This window comes from Pteropus medius, unplaced genomic scaffold, assembly GCF_902729225.1.
Source record: "Pteropus medius unplaced genomic scaffold, Ma_sr-lr_union100, whole genome shotgun sequence".
NCBI lineage: Eukaryota > Metazoa > Chordata > Mammalia > Chiroptera > Pteropodidae > Pteropus > Pteropus medius.
In genome coordinates this window covers 280,752-293,704 of record NW_024348532.1, presented here as the reverse complement: position 1 = coordinate 293,704, position 12,953 = coordinate 280,752, and the positions used below count along the sequence as shown (strand labels likewise).

General features: G+C 46.2%; 1 protein-coding gene across 1 annotated transcript; it reads right to left on the bottom strand.

The window, feature by feature from the left end:
* Nucleotides 1-291: 291 nt before the first annotated feature.
* Nucleotides 292-11,050, bottom strand: TARM1 (T cell-interacting, activating receptor on myeloid cells 1). The gene is given in 6 exon segments (XM_039879879.1): nucleotides 292-1,416; nucleotides 1,525-1,554; nucleotides 1,829-2,012; nucleotides 8,174-8,411; nucleotides 8,413-8,471; nucleotides 8,784-11,050. Coding segments are annotated over 6 exon segments (876 nt in total). The 5' UTR covers nucleotides 9,136-11,050; the 3' UTR covers nucleotides 292-1,403.
* Nucleotides 11,051-12,953: the final 1,903 nt, after the last annotated feature.

Sequence of the window (12,953 nt, the reverse complement as noted above, 5' to 3'; positions counted from 1 at the left end):
TAATAACTGCCAGGGGCCAGGGGCAGGGAGGAAGGGTGGGCAGTGACTGCTTCCAGGTGTGGGAGTTCCTTTGGGGTGATGAGAACATTCCGGAACTAGATAATGATGGATTGTTGCACAGCACTGAGAATGCGCCAGATGTCATTGAATCATACACGTCAAAACAGTGAGCTTTATGTTTATTTTGCTACAATTTTTAAAAAATTGAATCGTAAAGAGAAAAAATAAGAGTTACTATTCATACTGCTACCCATAACTGATATAGCGAGGTTGGTGCTTTATAGGGGGTCTCACCATATTTTCACCATGAGGAAACAGTCTCAGGGTGAGACTGGCATTTTCCCAGGGTCCCACAGATAGTCAGCAGTGATATAGCTTCAAGATACTAGGTGCTTTCACCCCACCTGCAATCCTACTGCTGTTTCTGTGGCCGTGAGCTTGTGAAGCCACCCAGTTGATCATATGAGGAAGGAAGGGCTTGCCCTGTTTACAGATGGGAAGTGTCCCTGGAAAGGAGGGGCTGTGGGGTAAAGGTCCCACAGCCAGGGGAGGCATAGATGGATTCAGCCCAAGTTCTCCCAAAATGTAGAGGAAGGGTTTGGGAGGATGAAAGCAGAGGCCCAAACCATTGACAGAACTGGAAAAGGATCTCTGGAGCCTGAACTGAGGGAGGGGCTGATGGGAAATCGCCAAACTGGAAACTCACCAGGGCAGTATAGCAGCTCTTCGTAGCTGGAGACACATCTGGAAAGGAGGAGATTCTGCCATGGTTTCACCCCCAGACTCCAGGGGTCAGGTCTATACACGTACATGCACACACACAGACATGCATGCATACTCAAACATGCACACATATCTGTGTACATACAGAATGTGTACACACCTACACACACAGACTCCCATGCACGCAGCACCCACATGTGCACACACCACACACACGCATTTACACACACACTTACAAACTCCCCTACACCACTTACTTTCCCAGGTTGGTCACCTGTCATGACTTCTTCAGGTTTCTTAGAAAAGCAGGAGGTGAGAGAGAAACAGTGAAGCTTTGGTGATCAAGGAAGTTGGAGAAAGAAATCAAGATCCTTCTGACTAGGTGGGGGTGAGATGCAAAATGGAAATCCAAGTCTCTCCACCTACTCCCAGCTTGGACATCCCACCCTTGGGTCCCCAAGTCATCAATGCTCAGGAGGAGAAAGTGATTGGGGCAGTGTGCTCCATGGGGAGAGAATCCAAGGGAAGAACATCGCCTGAGAAGTAGAGGGTGCTGGTGAGAAGACAGAGGTGGAGAGGGACTTGGGTGGTCACTGGAGCTGGTCTGGGGCACGTGGGTGGAGGAAAGGTAAGTGTGGGCCGGTGGGGTTCCCTGAGTGGTCTACCTTTTGGTCATCCTGTCAGCAGCTGCCCCTGGGGATAAAGAAAGAGAAGGGGACAGGTTAACCCTGTAACGGTAACTTCTTCGTATGTTTCACCCTCTTCCCCCAGAAGATGCGGCCATCATTCTCTTGAACTCACCACAGCAGGAGCATCTGTAGATGAGGAAGGCTGCAAGGAGGAAGAGGAGGGTGAAGGTGACAATGAGGATAATTTCAGTGGTCCCTGACGAGAGGAGAGTAGGTGAGAGGGCCAATTGGCTTCTGAAACCTGTTCTGATGTCTACCTGTGTCTCCAGTGACTGAGTTCCCCTGATGGCTGGGGGTTCATTGCACCCCTCTCCCACAGATATGCATCCCAGGACATGGAGCGATGCCTTTTGGAAGATGCACAAGCTGAGGGCCCAAGGGCTCAGCTACTGAGTAGGCAGAACCGGCACACTGACCTCCACCACAAAAGACGTGTCCCTGAACTGCAGTCTTCAGGCATCACCAGAATACAGACAAATGTCCTGGAGGACGTCCCCAGCGATAGACACCTCGCTTGTGCACAGGGAGCCTCACTGGTGTCTGCGTGCTTCTGTCCCTTACCTGGAGGTGTTTTTGCTCTCTGGGAGGACTCAGTCCCATCTAGAAGACAGAATTCTTCACTTAAAAAAACCAGGTGACAGAACAACAGTCACAACAGCAGACCACTGAAATATGATTTTAAAAACTCTGTATGTTATTTACAAAGGCATACCCATATTGTCAATGTATAAAAACATGCACAGAAATGATAACAGTGAGTTCAGGGTGCAAGTTTCTACCAGGGAAGGCGAGATAATGGGGATGGCATGGGGAGGAGAAGAGGACTTCTTTTTTGTCTTTATTTGTGGAAAGAAAACAACTTGGAGTAAATACGACTAAATGTGAACAAGCACCATTCTGGGTGGCGATGCGTGACCATCTGTTACATTATTATTTCTATTCTATTAGGTAATATTTCCCAAATTTCTCCAAAGAAAGGAAATTCTTATATATAAGATATGTTATATAATTTCATATGCACATATGGGATATATATTACATATGAAATAATTATAATCAAGATCAAGGTCATCTCTGTATCTATGTGTATACATATGTACGTATATATAATAGGAGATACATATATATATATATCCTGTTTTTTTGTGTTTCTCTGGAGGACTTGGCTTCATACAGGTAGACAGAATTCTCTTAAGTCAGTTATGGCCATGGTTCCCAGAACAAATGGAGTATCTTGCCCATTTCCTATAGTTCTTCTGGGACAACATACTAATAACCCAACTAACACTTATTGAGCACTTACTCACACACCTGGTCTTGCATCTTCCCCATGGCCTCCTAGGTGTTTTGTAATCCCATTGCTCAGAAATATTAGGATGAAGCAAGAGTGAGTTTTGTTGTATTGTTTTTGTTTTTGTTTTTGTTTTACAGATAAGCAAACTAAAGCTCAGTACAACAGGAGTTGTACTGGGTCACACGCCTGTGAGGGCGAGGTGTGACTGAGAGAGTCCGGCTTCATTAGCTCTGCTGATGTGATAGTCACCACACCACTCCACCCTCCATTGCCTCCCCATCCACAGCTGTGTTGGCCCTGCCCCTTGATGTTGACCGAAGCAGGAGAAGCGGCCCTGAGACCATGCGAAGACCCCCTTCAACTCTGTACTTGAAAGAAGGGGACAGCCACGGGACTTTGCAGTTTACTACCCAACCCCAGCATATTTCTTCTACTCTCTCTGCTGCCTCCTTCAGTTCTTCACTTCTCTGTCTTACAAGCTTATTTTCCTTTTCACAGCCACTATCAAGAAATAGGGTGCTATTTATTGCCACCTCTTCCAGCCAACACAACCCTCCCTGCCAGCTGCATTCTGCTTTCTGCAGAACCAGAGGCCACAGCTCAGAAATAATGAATAGCCCACGCACCCTCAGAGTCCTGGGGCCTGGCTCTGCAGGAATCAGACTGGGCAACTGGGGACAAATCGGACTTTGGAATAAAGTAGGGAAAAACACACGAGTAACCTTAGGGAACATGGAAGATGCCAAGTTAGGTGACAGCTACTTCTTGAGCAATTGCCAGTTTGGGGCACGCATTTTAAATAACTAGAGGCTTCAGAGGTCAGAGGAGAATGTGTGCTCCATCCCCAGAGTCCCTGTCAAGAACTCAGATGACTAACCGGAAACCAGTCAAGGAGTCTCTAGTAGGATGTCTCAACTTTCACATTGTTAACATTCGGGGCTGGATAATTATGGGGCAGGGGCCCCTTGCATCATGAGATGTTGTGCAGCATCTCCCAGGAGCACCCACATCCCCAGTTGCGACCACCCAATGCATCTCCAGACATCACTATATGTCACCGAGTAGCAAATGGCCCTGGTCAGCAACCAGTGGTTTAAGGGAAATAAAGGATGAAGCTGAGGCCACTTCTCCCCCTTCTTGTTCTTCTGTCAGGATTACTGCCCCCGCCTAGCTCTGCTGCCTGACTCCTGCCTTGGTTGATGAGGTGACCCTCACATCTCCGCAGGTTAACACACCGCTGCAGCAGCGTGTTCAGAGTCCTGCTCTTACAGCAGCCACATAAAACTAAGGCATTTTTTAAAGTCTCTGGTGAAACCCAAAGGGAAACTCTTGGCCTGTTTTCAGTAATCTGTCAGTGCACCTGCACCCAGTCATCTGCCCTCCCAGCACACTGCCAGGGACATCTTCCTCAGCCTGTGGCCCTCAGCGACAGTTGCCAAGATTTGGGCTGCAGCTGAAGGAAGACAGGAAGGGTCTAGATTGAGCTGGACAACAGCAGCCTGGGTCATTCCAGGTTACCTGTTATCTCAGAATATCCATGTCAGAAGCAGCAATAATTATGACCCTCAAGTAAGAAACTCAGAAAGTTCCTCATATGCCAAGAATAGTGGACTGGGGGAAAAAAGCAGTCACCAGTTGTTGAATAACCCAAAAATGATTGAAAAGTTCCCCCTTCTACAGAGAGCAAATCTGACTTCCTGTGTCTTCTTCCCATTTTGCCTCTCTGTTGAAAAGATCGTCTCATCTGCACTTGACCTTGTCACATACAATTGAACCAAGTTACAGAGACAGACATACACCCCTAGCTTTATTAGGACCTGGAAGACCTTAGACATCATATAATTTTCCACCAACATTCATCATTAATAGTGATAATAGGAATATTTACCGTTATCATGAGAGGGATACACATGTTCTCTAGTCCGCTATTTCCTGGGAAGTCTCCCACTAGGAACACAGTTCTCGATAAAGCTAGTTTGGAATTCAGAGGAAGGAGTTTGGGGCGTTCATAATGATAATAATAGCAAATACTTATATGGCATTTGCTCTGCACCAGACAGGGTTTGGAATGGACTTGGGTAAAATGACTCACCAGAATTTTACCATGAGTCCATCGTGTAAGTACTACTAACAGCCCCACTTAACAGATGAAGAAACTGATAAGGCAGAGAGAGGCTAAGCAATCTATGGGAAAATGGATTATTAGTTAATGGGCCCAACTAAACTTCAAATGGTTATCATCATCCACAGAAACAAGACTCCCTTCATAGCCTTCCGGACCATGTAGCCATCCACCCACATGATGGGTGCCTGTGTCCTGTTCAAGTGATTCTGGTTGTTTGAATGGTCTCTTTCTTCCCAGTTATTGTATGTTCCCCTGGAGGGGACGCTGAGTGTCCTCCACAGTGACTGAGAGGTCAGAATGGAGCCAATGGGCCACAGATGCAGGATGGATGACCCTAAGAACATGAACCTGCTGCCTCACTCCCGGGCTCAGCATGGGGCAGAGAGAACATTTTCCTTGTTGCCAGTAGTCTCCAAGTTAGACTGGTGCTTTGAATTTCTTCCCATGACTAGGGGTCTGTGATTCTGTGGCAAACACCTTCATTGAATGTCATGTTACAGCCGCCACCTCAGGTGCCTTTGTCAGGTTGCTATAACCAAACACCACAGGTCGGAGGGTTTAACCACAGATGTTTCTTTCTCCCAGTTCTGGAAGCTGGAAGACAGAGGTCACGTGCCAGTGTGGCAGGGTGAGGGCCCGCTTCTGGGTGGCAGAATTCCCACTCTGTTCTCACTCAGCAGAAGAGGACAGAAAGCTCTTTGGGGTCTCTTCTATGAGGCCACTGATCTCATTCATGCAACCCCACTCTCATGGCCTCCTCACCTCACACTTCTCCAGATGCCACCGCATTGGGCATTAGGATTTCAACACACATATTTAGGAGCACACAGGCACTCAGTCCATGGCATCAGAGAATGGTACCTCTCTTTCAGGAACTGCTTGTTCCCTCTCTGCGTTCCTGTCACCCTAGATGGAGTGAGGTGAGCGTCCCTGCAATTGACTCAGGGGCTGAGTTGACCAGGGCCACTCACAGTCTCTCCCCAGCCTTTATGTGTTGGTTTGTGTGTCTGTTTTGAACTGGTCTGGAAAGAGGGTCAGTCTCCTCTCCAGGGGGAAGCATTTATGAGCCATAAAACTCGGCTCGTGAAAGCCATGCTCTGTGCCCAGCAGAGGAAGCTGGTCCAGACTAAGAATAAAACAGACAGAACACAAGTGTCAGAGGGAAAGAGTCGGGCAGAATCCCAGGCCCTGGCTCTGCTTCCTCAAGCCCACTGGCATCTTGCATTTCCCACAGTTTATAGTCCATGACTCCATGGTTTCCAGCCAGGCATGCAATGGCCTCCCAGGGGATATTTGGCAATATCTAGAGACATTTTCAGTTGTCACAACCAGAGAGGGGGACATGTAGTGGGTAGAGGTCACGAATGCTGCTAAACATCCTCTGATGCACAGGTTGCATTTTTCTCTCCCCCAAACCAGCTCAGTGACTATGTCAACAGCGTCAGATCAGACACTCTGAATTATCCCTTTAATTCTGTAGACCAATGCATCCTCCCACTCTTTCTGGGCTTCTTCCATATTTTTGTAACTTGCAATCAAGTGTCTTCACTAATACAGACACTGTTATCAGAACTGTTAATTAGAATCGACTCATGTTTAGCTCTCACAGAAGTTGCATGGGCCATTCATGTGCTTTGCTGTCCCCCAGTCTACACCTGAGAAGGGCATAAGAAGAGGCAACTCGCGTAGCACCTTGTGGATGGCAAGTGCCAGCACTGCTGTTTTAACTTGGGTGCATCTGACCTCAGAATCTGTGGTCACACCCTCTACTGCCTCAAAGGGCGTGGGGTTCCTAGGGTCCCCAGATCCTGTCTCCTGTGCTTGGACACTCTGGGACCTTCATCCAACCACATGGATTTATAGTTGGTCTTATCAACACTGGAGGGTCAGCCCTGCCCGGGTGAGGGCTGGTTCCTACTGGCCTCTCTTCCTCTCTTTGTCCTCAATAAACCTAGTCCTCAAAGAGAGTCCTAGTCCAGAGGGTCAAAAAGCATCCCTTTCACAAACAAACAGAAGCCTCATGCACTGCTGGTGGGAATGTAAGTGGGTGCAGCCACTATGGAAAACTGTGGTGAGCCCTCAAAAGATTACAAATGGAATGATCTTATGACCCAGCCATCCCACTTCTGGGTGTTTCTCCAAAAGAACTGAAAGCAGGGTCTCAAAGAAATATTTGCACACCTGTGTTCATAGCAGCACCATCCACAATGGCCAGAAGGGGTAGGCAACCCAAGTTCCATCACTGGGTGAACGGATAAACAAATGTGGTCCATTCACACAATGGAACATTATACAGCCTCAGAAAGGAAGAAAATTCTGACACCAGCTGGGACTGGGGACACCTGCTACAGCATGGATGGACCTTGAGGACATTATGCTCAGTGAAATAAACCAGTGACACAAAGACAAGTACTATATAATTCTACTTAGGTGTCTAGAGTCATCAAATTCATAGAGACAGAAAGTAGAAGGATGGATGCCAGAAGCTAGGGGAGGGGAAAATCGGAAGTTATTTAATGAGGACAGAGTTTTAGTTTTGCAAGGTAAAGAGAGCTCTGGAAATGGATGCTGGTGATGGTTGCACAGTATTGAATGTACTTAACGCCACTATACTGTGTGTGCACTTAAAAGTGGTTAAGATGGTTAATTTTATATTATGCATTTTTACCACAATTAAAAGTCATCCCTTTAAAAAAAGAAAAGGCTAGGCAGAAAGAGAGAACTTGTACTCAGTTGAGTTGAAAGGCATGACAGGTAAGAGTATGAATGAAAAACAAACACAGGTCTTTCCAGAGGGCTCTGAGTCTGTCCTGTATTCCCTGGGACCTTTGTTATTCTCCCTCCTCCTCTCCCTTCTTCCTGGGACCTCCGGCATAACTCCAGGAAGTGTCATTTTCACTTTAGTCTAAAGAAATGCTGCCCTACCCAGGAGACATGCAGTGACTTTGTGGCTAGTAGGGTCAGATATTATTACAAAATGCCCTAGCCTGGCCCCCTCAGAGCACATCTGGTCATCTTTGGTGGGAAGCCTTCTGCCAGCCTCTTTTTCTGTAATTCTCCACTATCAACACTCCCTCTCATCTGAAGATCCTGTTCACTCTCCCACAGGATCCTGACCCTAACTTCCTTTTTCTCAAGTGGTTTTTCCAAGCTGCAGAGCCCAAACCTACCCATTTCTCCCCTTGTATGGAGGGAACTTCTCCCCTTGTATGGAGGGAACTTGTCCCAAACCTACCCATTTCTCCCCTTGTATGGAGGGAACTTCCCTCTGATGCACTCCAGGTAACAATATCGGCTGGCAGATAATCCAGCTAGCTGTTGTCCTGATGAAAAAAACTTTACCTGTCACCCAGATTAAAAGGTGATCACTGAGATCTGAAGCCCAGAAAGGAGCGCTTGTCTGGAAGTACACACAGCTGTAGTCTCCCGTGTCACTGACTGTCACATTCTGAAGGAAGAAGGCTGTCTCCTTTCCTACTGGACTCTAGAGCTGGAGGGGTGTTGAAGTTCCTTTTTTCAGTAGAGCAAACGTGTTAGACCCAGTCAAATGCTCTGGCCTCTGGAACTGCAGGGTCACCTTTTTCTCCTGTGGTCACCTTACCCCTTTGGTGGGCATGGAGGGAAGGTTTAGGCAAATATCCTGTAAGAGAAGGAAGGCTCTGAGTTAGTGGGGAGATGCCTTGGGTCCCCGCTCAGCCTTGTTCTCCTGGCAGGGTTCTCAGGGAGTGTGAGGAGTAACAGACACCTGATCTCATCCTCTTTCTGCTCCAACTGATTTCCCTTCTACAAGCCCTGGATGAGGCCAAGGTCATCAACTCCATTCCTGTCTTTCTCTATGACCCCTCCCCAGCTACATTGGAGATGAGACCCCCCTGCCCTCTCTCATACTCTGGTTCCTCCCTCATCCCTGTCCTAGGAAGACCATACATTATTCTGAGCACCCTGTCCTCACCTGTCACCACTAGTGGAAGGACATCACTGGGTGGTGACCTTATGTGGGGGCTCCTTTCTCTGTACTATTCACAGATGTACTTTCCAACATGACTGGTTTTTAGATCAGTGAGATGAAATTCAGCCAGGCCCTCTGGGGAGTCAGGAGACAGAAAGGACTCCAAAGGAAGTCTGTTCTTTTTGAGAGCAAAGGTTGCCTCCCTCGTAGGAGCCAAGCATCGCAGTGTCACATTACTGTTGGCAGGGACCATCTAGCTGCGCTGGGCACTGATGGAGGGCCTGGGAAGTGGCTCTGGAAGGAAGCAGAGTCCAGGGCTGGATTCGATCCGCTCACCTGCTCTCACGAAGCACATTTACAGAAAAAGAAGGGAGATGTGAAATTTGGAGTGAAGGAGGAAGTTTGCACTTTAGATACACTCACCACCTCTTCTGTCTCCTTGGGCAGCACACAGCCCTGCAAAGGAATCATCCATGAGTCATAAGCTCCTTCCTGGAGTCCAGGTCATCACCCTGTTGTCATCCCTGAGGGACCATCCCAGGGGCTCTTGCTGAGAACAGACCCCTCATCATCATATTCACCAACAGTCCGAGCCTCTCCCTTACCCTAAGACCCATTGACATCAGCGCCTGTTAGGTCCTAGCACTGCTGCAACAAATCACCATGTACTGCGTGGCTCATAACAACACAAATGTAGTAGCATGCCATTCTGTAGGTGAGAGAAACCCAACACTATGGGTCTCACTGGCTGAAATCAAGGTGTGAGCAGGGTTGGTTCTTTCTGAAGACTCAGGGAGAATCCTCACCTTTTCCAGTCTCTAGAAGCACATGCAGCCTTAGCTCATAGCGTCTTCCTTCTCCTTTAAAACCAGCAGTAGATGGTTGAGTCTGACCTCCTCTTACTTTTCTCCTTACTACTTGCAGGACCCTTGTGATTACATTGGGACCAGTCAGCTCTTTCAGGACCCTCTTTCTACTTTAAGGTCGACTGATCACCAACTTTATTTCTAGCTGCGACCTCATAAAAAGGCCCATAGTCACAGGATCCAGGAAACAGAGTGTGGACATCCTCAGGAAACCTACCAGTCTTTCTACCATCTCTCACATTGTCCCACGTCCCCATCCTAGGTTCTTCTCTCTTCATAATGCTCCCAGGATCTTGGATGGCCCTGCTATTTTGTCCCAAACCTACCCATTTCTCCCCATCATCCATCTTATTCTTCTACCATATCCTAGATTTCATGGCGGAGGAGCAGACAAGGGACACTAGACTTGACTCCTGATGGTCTCTATTACCCTAGGCATGTCACCCAGGTGTATCCTGAGTGTGTCAGCATTGTAGAGGGCGTAGGACCCATCCCTTCCCCCTGGTGCCATGGCTTCTAGAGTGTGAGAGACATGAATGGGCCAAAAATGGGTGCAGCTGTGACAGAAAACAGTGTGGAGGGTCGTCGAAAAATTAAAAATAGAACCATATGACTCAGCAATTTCAATTCTGGATATGTATCTAAAAGATACGAAAACACCCTCTTGAACTCCCATGTTCACTGCAACAAAATTTACAATGTGGATGGACCTTGAGGGAATTATGTTGAGTAAAATCAGTCAGGCAGGAAAAAACAAATACTGTATGTTCTCACTTATATGTGGAATCTAGAAAAGTAGAACTCACGGAAACAGAGTGGAATGGTGATTGTCGGGCTGAGGGTACAGAGATGGGAAAATGCTGGTCATAGGGCACAAACTTCCAGCCACAAGGTGGATAAGTTCTGAGGTTCTAGGGTACAGCATAGTGATGGTACTTAACAATAAGGTATTATGTACTTGCAAGTTGCTAAACAAGAAGTCTCCAGATATTGCCCAATGTCCCCGGGGAGGAGGGTGAACAAAGTTGTCCCCAGTAGAGAGCCGCCGTTAGAAGTTAATAAAACTAGACCAACTATATTGATATCTACAAAACACATTTTTCAGAGTAATTTTGATGTAGATCTATAAAGCTACCAGACAGAAAAAGTGGTGAGCATATGATTCACTCTTCCAAGCCATATCAATTTTGGATTTTTGAGATTTACTCCGGGACACCAAGGTGGTTAGTCATGGCCAGTTGTAATGTCAGAGATGCATTTGGGGCATTCTATGAGAGCAGATAGAAATATCTCAGGGCAATGCACAGCATAGGGAATATAGTCAATGATATTGTAATAACGTATGGTGTCAGATGGCTTCTAGACTTATCATGGTGATCACTTCTTTAGGAATATAAATGTCGAATAACTATGGTGTACACCTGAAATTAAGATTATATTATATTAGTGATATTTTAATATATTTAGAAATATGCACTGAATTATTTATAGGCGAATTATATAATTTGGGGCACTTGCTTCCAAATAATTCAAAGAGGTAAAAATGAAACCAGATGGCTGATGAATTAACTGTCCAATCTATTTCTTGCATTCACTCATATTTCTTAGAAACAAGACTGGAGAGGATGTGGCTCAGTGTCTACAGCCAGGCAGCAGTAGCTATTAGAACTTAATCGTATTATTTCCCCCACTGCATGTACTAACAACTATCTTCTATTTTTGATGAGGAATACTGATTTTCTATTAATAGAAGTGTTTTACAAATCTTTCAAAATAGACTTGAGTATAAAAATAATAATATAAAAACCTGAGGCAATTTGAAGAAGAATGTCATGTGAGGAAGAATACAGATGCCACATACATATGGCAAAATGTCGGGAAGTTCGGGAATGACTGAATTTGGAAAACAAATAGAGGGAAATGTCTGTAAACACCCAACGCATTCCTCATAGGTAACGTGTATTCTGGAAATAGAAGTTTCTATTCTTTGCTTATCCATCTGGCCCCATTACCTACCCCACAAGTCAAACCGACTTCAATCGCTTCCACAGCCTGACTCACCACCACCCTCAGTGGTCCTCCCCACCCCTTCCCCAAGACTTACCCACACAGAACAGGGCCAGGAATGGGGGGAGCATGGTGGCCCTCCTAAGCCTCTTCCAAGGGTCTTCTTTCAGTTTAGCTGTTTGTGGTAAGTCAAAATGTTCTCTTGCCTCCCAGCTATGCAGTAACAGCTCTGCTCCATTTTTAATCCTCCCCTCTTATATGCTACAGTTTCTATCTCCCAGTCACAATCAGGAAATGAGGACTGTTTATTGCAACATGCTCTCAAGCCATTTCCCACAGGCTGAACTCACGGGATCCTTCCACAGCACAGAGTTGAGATCATACAATGCTAAGGTATATTCATAAATATGCAAAGTATGTGAGAAATTGCTCCTCGCGTTTCACAACCATTGTCCCCTTCCACACAGTGACAGAATACAGCTGGGCCCATGGCAATCAGAATCACAACTACATATCTCTCTCACAGAGAACTGTAGGTCTCCCAGGTCAACAGGACATGAGCCTAAGTGACATCTACAACTTCCGGGTTATGCCCCCAGGAACACTGGAGTGCTGGAGCTGGGACTGAGCTGGTAGCAGATGAGAAGTCATAGGGATGTCATGGAGGGAGGAAGACTCTGAGAGAATGAGAATGAAAGGAGAGGCAAGAAAAAAGGATCCTCATGGGTGGCATGACAGAATAGGAGATTGGAAGAAGGCAAGTGTCTCTGATGGATTTGTCAGTGGTCTGCTGTGGGGAGCACAATGTAAACTTTCCCTCAAGATCTTGAATGAAAGCTTTGGTAAGATCAACCTCTGTACGAAGTCTTTGCTGGAATGGGTTCTTCAGGAGAACTTAGAGGAGCCATGTTCCACGTCTGGTTGACATTCTACAGGAACATAGAGACAACCTAGACGGTGAATCTAGACAATAGACGAGAACCGACATGCACCTGGAAAAATCTAGAAGGTTGTAATCTCGTATTTTAAACTATTATTCCCTGAGTAGTGGACCTGTGACCAATATATTTTTTCTCCTTTTGCTTACATGTGTTATGGAACTAGCTGAATTTGATATCAGCTAATTTTAGCATTTTAAATGTTTTTAACATTTAAGCTTCAAAAATTTTAAGTGAAGTGCTATGGGATGAGAAAAACTAAGTTTAAAGAAAGAGTGAGCTCTTCTAAAGGTTAGAGTTTGGAACTGATGGTTTAAGGACAAATATAAGGAGTGTCATAGAAACATGCAGAAGGAATACAT